The sequence below is a fragment of the Nuphar pumila genome, chromosome 13, assembly GCF_984573655.1.
Source record: "Nuphar pumila chromosome 13, dmNupPumi1.hap1.1, whole genome shotgun sequence".
In the NCBI taxonomy this organism is placed as follows: Eukaryota; Viridiplantae; Streptophyta; class Magnoliopsida; order Nymphaeales; family Nymphaeaceae; genus Nuphar; species Nuphar pumila.
The window spans coordinates 85,962,499-85,976,580 of NC_143261.1; the positions used below are offsets into that span (position 1 = coordinate 85,962,499).

The 14,082-nt window shown below is 38.9% G+C and overlaps 1 protein-coding gene across 1 annotated transcript in view; it reads left to right on the forward strand.

Annotated features, from left to right (window-relative positions):
- LOC149818976 (proline--tRNA ligase, cytoplasmic-like) overlaps positions 1–13,663 on the forward strand; it is a 51,748-nt gene extending 38,085 nt beyond the window's left edge. Inside the window, exons 11-13 of the mRNA XM_089984984.1 lie at positions 603–821; positions 2,525–2,618; positions 13,290–13,663. Coding sequence (XP_089841110.1) covers positions 603–821; positions 2,525–2,618; positions 13,290–13,354 — 378 coding nt within the window. The 3' untranslated portion in view covers positions 13,355–13,663. The remainder of the gene's footprint in view (positions 1–602; positions 822–2,524; positions 2,619–13,289) is intronic.
- Positions 13,664–14,082: the final 419 nt, after the last annotated feature.

The following is a 14,082-nucleotide window of genomic DNA, read 5'->3' on the forward strand; positions in this document are numbered from 1 at the left end:
TGTGTTTGCAATTTATGAAGACACTTCTCTTACATTTTAAATTAATAAAAGAGGATTTTTCTTTTCTTTTCCTTTTTTATTATGACTTAGCTAGGGTTTGCTTGTGTTTTGGTGAGTAAAGATTATTGAAGAGAGCTTGAGTAGCCCAAGCTCTAAACAAGCATTGTGGTTGTGGATACAATTGGAAAAGTCTGAAGTATCAAGAGACCAGTGTGGTGTATGTTAGGTTAGAAACTGCAAATATTTTATCCCTGAATTGCTAAATTAGTTTACGTAGACTGAAGGATTTTCAGGCTTGAAGGGGGAACTCAGTGCTAAAGATCATTGTTTTAATGCACTAAATTGAATAAAATGATAAGCACAAAACTTTTCACACTTTAGGAAGGATTCTTGGATTTATCATGGGTTGAACAAATTGTTCATTAGTAGGGCTATAATTTATGCGGGGCTGTCTTTAAGTTTCAAAAACTGATGCTCCAATTAGCAATTTTTGTTCTTCAGATGTTCTGCACCTGTTAAAGAGCATATTTTTTAATCATGCACCTCTTCGTTGTTTTCATTGTCTTGGATGTATCTTTTCAAAATAGATAGCTTGAATCCAGGTGCGTGCTGTTCGCCGAGATGCATCTGCAAAAATGGACATATCAAGGCATAACTTAGTGGAAGGGGTTGGAAAGATTTTGGATGAAATTCAAAATAACATGTTTCAGACAGCGAAACAGAGAAGAGATGCTTGTATGGTGATTGCAAAGACATGGGAAGAATTTATGGCTGCTCTTGCAGACAAGAAGTTGATCCTGGCTCCTTGGTGTGATGAAATGGTACACATTTTCATATATATATTTTTTGTATCATGGTTGGAAAAATGTGCTATTATGTATGTCTACAACATGCCTTTTCCTTCCATAATCTGTTTGAGTTCGTTTTTCTGCTTGGACTTATATTTTCTTAAGTTGCTGTCATTTACTTTGCTTGTCCATCCTCATGATGAAAGTCATTCAAATTGTAGTTAAATTAAAACCAGGTATTGGAGCTGGCAGAGTATGTAACTGTTGTACAGTATATCTTGGTATTTTCCATGACAGGATACGGATAACACGGTGACACACACACATATATATAATAAAGCGTTTTTTATTAATATAAAATATTTTGTATTCTTCACTTAAAAGGCTTTTTTATTATGCCTTATAAATGCATTTTTATGTTAAGGTAATACTATTAAGATAAAAGTATTTTATATTGCCCACTTATGAGGACATTTTTGTAATATTTCATAAGAGGGTCTCTCTCTCTCTCTCATTGATCCTTCCCCCTTCTCTCTCTCTTTCTCAAAAATGACAGTCTTTCCCTTTAAGCAATTAAAAGGCATTTTGTTTAATATGGATTATTCTTGTCGTTCAATGACAATCAGGCTATTGTGTTAGTATATGCTACACACCAGTTTACAGAAAGGCCTTGAGGCCATACATGACTCCTTAAATATCTCCCTTTTCAAAATAAAGGGCCAAAGGTTTACTCCTATATCGATGAAAATGAGAAGCTGGGATGGTCAAAAGTGTGCCGTGCTTTTAATAGTGTCAGATTGTGTCCATGTGTGTCATGCATGACAGCCAATATTGTGCGTTACTGTCACATAGAATTTACATAATATTAATAGCGGGAGGCATGCCTTTGTTTTGTTAAGGAATTTGTGTGCAGTGTTGAAACTTGCAGTTAATTTTCTAAAACAGATATCTAAACACAATGTGTGATATGATGGTGTTTGTTCATGCTTGCCCAGCAATCTCTGCTTTCTTGTTGGCTTTGTTGACATATATGATGCTGCTCTTATTTTCCCATCTTTTCATGGTTATTGCTTATCCTTCCAAATGAAAGGAAGGGTTGAACTCTTTAACTTTTCCAATGCATGAAAATGAGAAAACCAATTTTATGAATACTAAAAAAGCAAAGCATTTTATTTTTTATTTTGCACATTGGGCATCACAGTGCTTTCAGGTGAAGATTTTTTTGTCTTTTGCTTAATGGAGATGATGCTATTCAAACAGAGATTTGACACCATTTGATGCATTTCTGATACGTGGATATCTGTACTGTGTCTTTGCAAGGACCTGCTTTGGTAATACTTAGCATAGATAATTAGCAGTTAGATTGTCACATAGATGAACTTGTTACATGATCCTTTGTCATGTAATCTGCTGTGTTTTAGCTTAAACACAAAAGGTTTTGTTTTGTGTGTTAGTTATTATTACACCGTTTTTAATGTATAATAACATTCTTTTGTGCTAAAATAAGTTATTTTCTTTTCCTCCTGTTGGCTTGGTAATCTGTGGTTTTCTCTTTTTCCATTATGTTATTGTCTCTGAATTTGGCTATGAAATATTTTTCATAGTTTTCCTAATGAATATAAGGAACCATGGAAAATGCCGACTGCTAATGTGGCTATATGTTTTCACTAACAGTTCTGCAATGTGTACACTTTTACATTCTTTTTTTCTTTAATTTTGATGAATGGTTCTTTCAGGAAGTTGAAAAGGATGTGAAAGCAAGAACAAAAGGTGAAATTGGAGCAGCTAAATCCCTTTGTACACCATTTGATCAGCTGCCTCTTCCTGAAGGTATTTCTCAATATATTGAGAACCACATATCTCATAGGATTTTATTTTTTGGTTTCAATGCACATGGTTGATGTTTAACATTTTACTAGACTTTACCTGTTATCTTCATCAGCATGAGGCACTGTCCCATCTAAATTCTACATGTGGTTGGCTCTATTTTTTTCCATTCAATTTGCAAAACTAAAAAACTTTGTTTTGGGTGACCAGCTCCTATTTGATTGCTGCCTTTTCTCTTTTGTGTACCCAATGTTGAATTCTTATATGCATACAAGCACAAATATCAGCCATCTAATGTTGCTGCTTGTGTTGTGTCAAGTACCTGTAGTTGTTCCTTGACCCTTCCTTTTCACTGGCATCTGCCATTTCCCAGCTGACACCTACACAATTTTGGTAACCTGGACCTTTCATTGATCACCAAAGGACAAAATTTAAGAGCAAATGAACCCGTAAAGAAGGTCCATTTTACTTGAATCGTCACACTCTTGGAAGGGTTATGGGGTAAAAAGTGTAGTTTTGCCAGGACTCTTTTAACTATTTATTTTATTTGGCACTAAGAATGCTGGACACCTTGGATAAAATCTGAAAGGCTTAACCCAATTCAAAGCATGCATGTAACATAGAGGCTTCAATCCTCTTGGATCATCGAAGCAGGTATAGGATGCTAGGAACCACTGTCATCACCAACAGTTTTGCCAACTTTTAAATCCTCAGGGCATGTTTATGGATTTACATATATTTTGTAATTTTTCTGCTGGATTTATGTACTTTATCTAGTGGGGTTCACAGATATTTTATCTTATGATAAATACTTTTTTAGTATTTCGAGAATGTACCTCTTACTTTGGGCAGTATAACAAAGAATAACTGTTTAGTACCAAAATTGTGCTTCTAGATTATTGAATATCTTTTTGAGGCATGCAATTAAAATTTTTCAATGGAATTTACTTACATGGGGACCTTTTTCCCTCCACTATTATTCGTTTGTGTACTGGTCAGAATACACTTCTTATATCATGAATGAGCCAATAAAAATATTATGGAGGTCATCTTGGTCTCTATTGCTATCAAAGCAATAGAGTTTCAACCATGAGAGAGATAGCAAAGAAGATGAGAAGAGAAACTTCATTAGCTTTGGAACAAAGAGTTACATCAATGTTGCTGACATCTAATGGGTCAATCTTAGTTTTGAAGCTCTCTTCCTTAGAAAAGATGGTCACTACTACACCTTTCTTCTTCTTGAGCACAGGGTAACTGTAACGCCCTAAAATCGTAGACTTGAAACCTTTTATGAAAAAGGTTGAAAGCCTTGAAATCGATTATTTATCAGAGTTTGAAATAGAAGTTCAACAGAAAATCATGTTGAAAACAGCAAGTCCCTAGACTTTGAGCGCATTATAATGCAAATGCAATCTTTCCCTTATAAACCGATTTGCAACTCGAATATATATTTTATTGAAATAAAAAAAAGAACCACGTTTTGGTAATACAGTTTTAATAATCCAGAGTTTTAAACATAAGAGATGCTTTCAAAGAAACTTTATACTACATTTACCAAAAGTGTCCCCAGAAGCGCAACATCAGGAAAGGGGTCATGCCTTGAACGCATCACGTCATCGTGCCATTGCAAGTTGTATAACTTGTTCACCACCTGCCCATGGAATGGGTCAGTCTCACAACAGACTAGTAAGGGTGCAAAGGACACGAAAAGAACAAAGGCTGAAATAAGCAAGATAATCGCTAGATCAAGTAGGAAAAACAAGACTAGCATATCTGACAAAATGTGTTGTGGAGTAAGCAAAGCTCTAGTAAAGCAAACAGCTACATACAAGAGCAGTAAGGATCATAGTGCTAAACAAGCAAAGCAATTGCATAAGACAAGCATTCATAACAATGCTCGCCATACATACAATTACCATTAGATGGTTCAGTCTATCGACAAGTGACTACGTAATCGTAAGGCACACGCTATTGCATCACAAGCAATTCATAAGCTACATATGATAAGCAATCATATGATAGCAGTTATATCAAAATATGTAACAACTAACATAATGTTAATATTATAAGTAATTGACTAGTACGAGAAGCTAATTATTACTTAGCAAAGAACTGCATAAGCAGTAGCGTCTCGACAGGCGTACATAGCTCAACGAGTAGCGTACCGAACTACCGAGCTAACAAGCAAGCAAGTAATTCACGTCACAACACGCATATCTCATGATCAGGTGTACAAATTATATCTTCAAGGCAAAATGTAGAAACAGTCGGAATCGATTCGGGGGTTCATTATGCTATGTATTTTATTATACCCCGAATGACTGACTGAGTCCACTCCTAAGGGGACGGCCAGTGACCAAGAGAGTAAATCCCCAAAGGAAAACAAAGGTCCAATGGATGCGCATCTAAACTTCTGCAGAAGTGGCCTGAAGGATTTTCCCTAACCTCTGATGACTGGGGAAGTCAGATCTTTGCCCGAGATTGCCATTAATGATTGTCCATCGGAGTTTTGTACCATTCATCCTCTCTCTTGATGAACCGTCCCGAATGAGCACGACGGAGGGTTTTTTTAACCGTCGTCTCATTCTACATTCTCTGGTCTTTCAACCCAATCGAGCATCTTGCCTGTGAAGGCGCATGATTATTATTTAGGTGAATTATACGCGTCATTGCGCGTTCGAGACAACCATACACCTCTCATCCTACTCACCGCAGTACGCAACGTATCTGTTTAAAAGTACAACCACGATGAGAGGGGTCAACTCATAGCGAGGGTAGAAACATCTCTTGTGATCTCAAACACGTGCCATTGCACGTTCGAGGTAGACATAGACCTCTCATCCTACTCATCGTAGTACGCAACGTACCTGTTCAAAAGTACAACCACGATGAGAGGGGTAAGGATTTCTCGCAGGAAATCCCCCAACACATCTGCTCTACAGAAGTCCACTGTGAACTCATTCAAGTTCCAACTTATTGTGCTCGGGTCCTTTAGACAATCGCAGCAATCTGCCTATTAGGCGAATAACAACATAGCAGGATTTAGCTTAATGTGTCAATACACGTTTAGAGGTTACTACAGACCTCTTGTCCTGCTCTTCGTAGTCCAAACATATCGTACGTGACTAAGGGTACAACTACAAGAGGAGGAACATGGATTCCTCGTAAGAAATCCAACAATGATACATTCACGAAGGAAGGCGCTACTATCTGTTAGAAAAATGACTTGAAATACATTGGGTTCAATAATGAACCCATACCTATGCACGTGAAGTGCAAATATACCCATTAAAGGGAAACAATACAAGCACATAATGTGCTAACATATAAAACCCATAAAAAGGGAAAAATATGACATAAAGTCATAAGTTGCATATCATTGAAGAAATAATGGAGAAGGGGTAAAAACCTCATTACAATGGTGCAAGAGCTCCCACTTCAAGTTCGAAAATACAAAGGGGAGAGCCCCTATTTATAAGCAAGAAAGGGAGCCACAAAGGGGGCTCCCAAGAGAGTCGTTGGGAGCCTCCCTATGTGGCACAAAAGCCGAAAATTAAAAAGGGAAAAAAGAAGAAAAATAAAAAATAAAAATGGAAAATTACAAGCAATATTCCAAAGTGGAATATGCGCAAAACAGGAATTTACAGAAATACCCTTTTGGGTGAATAAAGAATATATATTTATATTCATATATATATAGATATAGATATACATATATATATATATATATGTATATGTATCTATATATATATGAATATAAATATATACGAGATTACAAATGACGATAATACACATATTTTAACATCCCCCCTCAAACTTTGCGGGGAAAAACCCGAAAGTTTGGAAAAACAAAGGGAAGTCTTGAGACGAAGTCCAATTCTTCAAAAGCCTTTAAGAAAAAACTCCATCTTCATGACAGTTTGAGCTAGGTCTTCAAGTCCAATTCCCCATCGATCGAATCCATGATGCATCTAATGTTCCACATCTTTAGCGATCCTGTAGAGAATCAACAAAGAAACAAGTAAAACATATCTTTGCACTTTTACTCAAATGGACCATTTCTAACTAGCATAATTATGGATGACCTATGTTAGAAATTATGCAAATTATGCAGAAATGACACTTAAAGTTTCAAAATCATACATCATGTTAAAAACAAACTGAGCGGAAGCAAATTATGCAAAAATAAATTGCAAGAATGCATAATGCATTCATAAGGTCCATCATTGGACAAATATAACCCCATAATGGGGAATAACAAAATAATCCACAAAGGAATACCACAAGAAGCCTACGAAGAGGCATAAAATACCTATGCTTTATTGAATGAGAGTGCAAAAAAGGCCATAAAGAGCATATGCATATACTTATCATTAAATGAATTAATACTCAAAGAACTCATTAATGATCATGCTTCAAACATGTAATGAAGTCCCAAATAAGAGAAACGAAGTCTCCAAGCATACTTTAGGCAAAATAAACCCAAGAGTTCACAAGGTTTTAAAATCATATATGAAAATCATACTTAATTGACAAAATCCACATTTTGCATATAAGGGTGGCAAAAACCATAAGCACTTAATATATAGATTAAATGCTAAGAAATCAACTTGATATCCATATCAAAAAAATATGAGTTACTTAAAAAACACAAGTCATGAATGAAATTTTGCAAATTTCAACAATAGTTTATCCATTACAAACAACTTCCTCATTAGTCCTCCAAAACCCATATATCAAGTGTATAAGCTACTAGATCAAGAATATCAAGCCATTAAAGGCCAAACACACACACAAAGGTGTGTAAAAGAACTTCTTGTCTACATATAATAATACTTGAAATAAGTGCATCTACGACAAGAACAAGAGAACACATGCCAACATGGATTAAAAAGTATCTCTTGTCTACGTAAAAAATACACTTAAAACCAAGTATGTTTAGCTACTAGAACAAGAGTAATAAGTCAACCATGGGCTAAAACACAATGTATATCTTGTCTACATAAGATGGCACTTGAAATGAGTGAAATAAGTCAATCATGAGCATACATCTAAGCGACTAGAACAAGGACACAAACGCCAACATAGGCTAAAAAATCACACACCATGGTGTGAATCAACGTGCCTTGTCTACATATAAAAACACTCAAGTCAAGTGTGTTCAGCTACTAGACCAAGAGAGCAAAAGCCAACAAAGGGCTAAAAACACACGAAGGTGTAATAAAATTCTTGTCTACATATGATGACACTTAGATAATGGGCATAAAAGGAAAAGACTTTTGAGGCAATAATCTTGTAATGAAAATAACCTCGAATGAAACAATATTCTTTTTTAAAAAAGAATACTCATAATAACATTTTGGAATAAATGCAAGTAAAACGTATCTTCAACAAGATACTACAACCGATAAAATAATATTCTTTAGAACAAATGTGTGATCATACACACCAAGAACACTTGTGAAAAAACACAAGAACACATGTGCACAACGAGCACAACATACGGAATCACAAATGTGCAAATGCACTCATAAGATTCATAAACAAATAAAAGGTTGGACTATAATCCCAAAACATCTTGATTTTAAATGTACCTTAAAACATTTAAGGTTTCAAATACCATATGTCCATCACATTTACATAGAAGCATCCATAATATCAATGGCACAAGATCAAACTAGTGACACACTCATATACCAAATCATTCTAGAGTCCCAAGGTGCCCATAACTCACCTCAACCCCCATCTATAATATGGTAAGTGGACAATCTAAAAAGACATAACAACGAGTGTCACACTCATAATTAGAAATCATATACCAAATCATTCTAGAGTCCAAAGGTGCCCATAACTCACCTCAACCACCATTTATAATATGGCAATTTGGACAATCTAAAATGATATAACACGAGGTGCCCATAACTCACCTCAACAAACATCTCTAATAAAACAATAATAAGGCCAAAACAATGATGCATTAAATAACATGTAATGGACAAATATAAATGCCACAAAAAGGCAATAAACACTTTAGGAATCATTTTTTAAAGAAAAGAGGACCGATTCAAAAAGGTCCAATAATCAATAATGTGCTTTATAACAACAATTTTACATAAACACAAATTATGCTTAATCTTCAAACAAGTCATTTATACCAAAAAAAAAAGACTTATTAAGCAATAAACACAACAACATAAAGAATTCATCAAGACAATCAAGCTTTTAATCAAAGAAATCATATATATAATTTTAAAAATTAACTTATAGGTCAATCATGAGATACTTATGTAAGAATTATAAATCTCACATAATTGAAGGTAATTTTAAAAAACATAAATTACTATTATATGCGATGAGTAGTTCGATAGACGCAAATTATATATTTGAACAACAAACGAATTCACCAATGAAGAGGGAGATATTTTTAAAATATACGAGCATACGAAATGTGAAAAGACATAATTCAACTAACATAACCATTAAACGAACAAACTATATACAAGAGACATATTTTCAAATGCATAATACTTTAAGAAAAAAGGGATACATACCGAATAACTTCAAAACAAAAAGGAAGAGCAATGAATACTTCACCATTTCTTCAGCGACACGCTTTCCGTTGCACCCAAGGACAACCCCATCGTGACCTTGCTCTGATACCATGTTAGAAAATGACTTGAAATACATTGGGTTCAATAATGAACCCATACCTATGCATGTGAAGTGCAAATATACCCATTAAAGGGAAACAATACAAGCACATAATGTGCTAACACATAAAACCCATAAAAAGGGAAAAATATGACATAAAGTCATAAGTTGCATATCATTGAAGAAATAATGGAGAAGGGGTAAAAACCCCATTACAATGGAGCAAGAGCTCCCACTTCAAGTTCGAAAATACAAAGGGGAGAGCCCCTATTTATAAGCAAGAAAGGGAGCCACAAAGGGGGCTCCCAAGAGAGTCGTTGGGAGCCCCCAACGGTCACATATGTGACCGTTGGAGGCTCCCCAACGACTCTTTGGGGAGCCTCCCTATGTGGCACAAAAGCCGAAAATTAAAAAGGGAAAAAAGAAGAAAAATAAAAAATAAAAATGGAAAATTACAAGCAATATTCCAAAGTGGAATATGCGCAAAACAAGAATTTACATAAATACCCTTTTGGGTGAATAAAGAATATATATTTATATTCATATATATATAGATATACATATACATATATATATATGTATATGTATCTATATATATATATGAATATAAATATATACGAGATTACAAATGACTATAATACACATATTTTAACACTATCTTGGTAGGACCAGAAAGCCTAGAAACTAGGTCTCGCATCAGAGGTGATGTAACGTCGATCTAACTATGGCGCAAGTACCTCAATAGGATTCCCTCCCTACTCGTGCAGAGGCTCCTAAACAAGGTTATCTGAGTCGTATCGGATAGGCGAACTAAGGTTGCAACACACTTCTCCCAAATACATCGACTTGGGAGATCCATCCGCTATCTTTGTTTTACAAAGTTATACATCTTTGAAAATAAGTTTGCACCTAAGACCATCATCTTTGGAGAACCGAAGTGCATAAGTGTGTGTCATGACTCTTAAGACAAGTAAAACGATGTACACTATACACTCGAAGCTGCACTCAGGGAGTGCAAGCTGACAAAGGGCAAACCCGTGCACGTACTAATACAATGACAAATCAAGGGACAAGACTCGATGTGCGAAGCTGCACCCCAAACATGAGAGTAGGCAGCGAGCTCAGCTCTCTGCGGAGAAGCAACAAAGACAGCAAGGCCTCTCGCAGGCTGCAGTGCCAGAGGCAGGGGCCTCAGCCCTACCTGGCAACAACAATAGAGGCAGTGAGCAGGAGCTCCCTGTCTGCCAGCACAAAGAAAGGCAGGGGAGGGAGCAGAGGCTCCCCGCCACACCTGCTGCAACAAGGCATCAAAACATGAGTCAAAACAAGGGGCGCAGCCCCCTGCTGGGAACGAAACAGGCAAGGGCTCTGCCCCTGCCGGCAACAAGAACAAGGCAAGAGGGCAAAGCCCCTTGCCGGAGAAAAGCACAGCGTAGGGGGTAAGCCCCTTACTCGAAAGCATAAAGAAGACAGGGGGGCTTCACCTCTCCCGCTGGAAACCCAAAGGAAGTAGAGGGGCCTCGCCCCTTGCCGGCAAAATGTAGGAGGCAGGGGGACAGAACCCCCTGCCGAGGAGAAACAGGGGAGCAGAGGACTTCAGACCCTGCCGAGGAAAAACAGAGGGCAGGGGGAGCTTCTCCCCCTACTAGGAAACAAGGGAGCAGGGGGGCTCACCCCCTGCCGGGAAACAATCGCAAAGGCAGGGGACCCCCCCCCCCCCTACCGAGAAACACGAGGCACATGATGGGGGCAGGGGGCAGAACCCCCTGACAGACGACCACAAGAGGCAGGGGGCAGAACCCCCTGCCAAAAACAACAGAAGGCAGGGGGCTTTGCCCCCTGCCGGAAAAACGGAAAGAGGCAGGGGCGAAGCCCCTGCCGAAAAACCTTCTAGAGGCAGGGGAGCGGAGCCCCCTACCGGAAAGCCAAGCCGACACAGGGAGCGAAGCTCCCTGCCGGCGATAGGAAAGAAAAAGGAGAAGGGGTTTTACCTCAGGAGACCACGACCACGGGGAAGTGCCGACTGAGGTCACTAGACCGAGGGGTTGCCAACGAACATCGACCGTTGTTGTCTTCGACAGCAGCTGACGTCAGGTGGCCGGAAGAAACGAGACTGTCGATCGAAAGGTCGAGGTAACAGGGAGAGAGGCTGAGTGGAAGGGGCGCCAACAGCTCCAACGTCGGGGTTCTGGTGTAACTGACCGCCAGTCGGGAGGTTGGCGGCGATGTCGCAGGTGGCCATCGGGGAAACGAGGTCGTCAGCCGATGGAGGCCGCCGGGATGTCTACCGAACTCAGAGAGGGGGAGGCGAAGAGGTGGCAGCTGCGATCGTTGGCGTCTGTCAACAGGCTGCCGGAGACGGGAGGCAGAGAGGCTCGGAGGTCGGCAACAACGAGGGACACAGGCGGCGAAGATTGAAAGCTTCGACGTCGGGGGCTCTGGCGCAGTCGACAGCAGACAGGTCGGTGGCGGCTCCGATCGCCGACGTCTGCAACACCCGGGACGAAGGTGGTGGCCGGCGGCGAGTCGCCGGCATCGGTGGCCGCAGGGAGGAACGGAGACGGGCGAGGAGAGAGAAGGGGCGAGGGGTTCCGCCCCTTGCCCGAGACGCCTGTGACTTTTTAAAGTCACAGGCTTCTCGATCGTTCGAGAAGTCAGGTCCGAGTTCGGGCTCGGATCCGGGTCCGACACTACGGACCAATCTTGACACGTGTCTGACGTGTCCGACACAAATTTTTTTTTTTTAACGGGCTTTACAGTAAGAGTTCTTCATGTGCCCAAAACTTTTCCAGTAATGGCACTGAATGGAGCTCATGTCTTCACGACCTCCACTAGACTAGCCTCCAGATCAACCTCCACCTCTACTCCCAAACTGGTGAGTTACAACTAGCACACTCTCTTATGGGGTCTGACTGCCAAGAGGCTTAAGATTTGTCTCTTCTGCAAGAAGCTCACTTAGGGTCTGGACCAATGTAGGAAGAAATGATCGATACATGATATTGTTGCGTACACTATCAAATTTTTGCGTACACTATCAAATGCAAGAAACTCACTTATTCTTCTCCATAATTCACTTCAACCCCCAACTACACAATAAGTGGATGCACAAAAACAAAACCAACAACAACCGGAGTAGTGCTACAAACACCAACCCAACAGTCAAAGATTGTAAGATTCATACCAAGAAATGAGAAGAACAGCAATATCCGTACAAGCATCTAATATCCAACAAAAGCCAAACTATGCTGAAAAACATAACTACAACCAACAAGATGAAAGACGACAATCACATTTGCAGGTGACGTCTCATATGCATAACTCAAGAACCATCAAATCTCAAGCACACCACCAAAATGAGCCAAAACAACACTTCTAAAAGCTTCCTTACATAAAAACGACCAGATTACATCAAACTAAGGCCACAAAAAAACTATTGATCTGATCAGAGCAGCCGGAAATCCAAATATGGTCACTATTCATAAAATCAAAAAACATTTCATATAAAATCGAGTATACCTCCGATTGGAATGATTCTTGATTTAGAAATCATCTAAAATCAAGATTTACCAAAGCCTCAACTCAATTGAATTAAACTGCAACAAATGTACAAACATCCTTCTTGAGCATGCAAAACGAGACACACTTGAGTCCTCGACTCCATCAGAATGGAGTTTCTTCTTTCTCTTTCCTTCCAGATGATCACTAAATACCTCCCTCTGGGGTTCGGTATTGCTCTGATACGATATCAAAGTAATAGAGTTCCAACTATGAGAGAGAGCAAAGAAGATGAGAAGAGAAACTTCATTAGCTTTGGAATAAAGAGCTACACTACATAAAAGGGACAACCCCCTTTTTAGTTACACTAGAGGACAAAATTTGAAGGCCTATCTAAGGCCTTCATATGAAATACAGATGAAGGCATGGGAAAGAACCACCATCCACCTGAGTGGTTTATACTTGATGAGATTCTCGCTGTATAGTAAACAGCTCTCTCTTATTTGTTATGTTTCTCTCTTTTGGTAGGTACTGCTTGCTTTGCATCAGGCAAGCCTGCGAAGAAATGGACTTACTGGGGAAGAAGCTACTAAGTCAGGTATCTGATTGTTAGACTGACCTTTGCATTGGACATGTAGAAGGCAATGAGGAATGTAGATTTATTCTATTGTGCAGGCTTGGTTAGCATGTAGCATTGCCTTGATTTGGTCCTTCGGATCATAATGTTGGGGCACCAGTAACTGAGCTGCATGGATGATGGGCCATGCCATTGAAATTTTGGTCTGTAGAATACAGGCAGACTTTTGCATTTTTCCTTTAAAGTTTCTGATTAGATTGCACAAAAGATATACTCTAAGATTGTCATGGCTAATTGTTTGAATGGAATATTCTTTTGACTGTCCTATTTTTCCCATCGTTAGGCCTTCTTGTTCTTGCCTAAGGCTTTGTTGTTCCTATGGAATTTCTTTTGTTTGTCATCAGGTTTAGATATGAGAGAGAGAGAGAGAGATATTTAGTTCCACTAATTTCCTGAATCCAAGCACATCCTTAGATTTAGATATAAGAAACCTTTGTTGATGTAACTTGTTTTAACGTCTACACGAAATAGCTTTGAGTGCTTTCATTTTGATTGGGAATTGGCTGAAGTGGCTTTGATGGGCGGGCTAGTCATAGAAAGGCCTTATGAAATATTATGTCCCTTATCAATCCATTGACATTTGGTACCTTTTTTGTTTTGTTTTTTTTATGCTTTTTTGTTTGGCAAGCTGGGAGGGAGCACTTGGTGTGGCCTTAAACCAAGATCCTTCGTCGAGATTGTGTC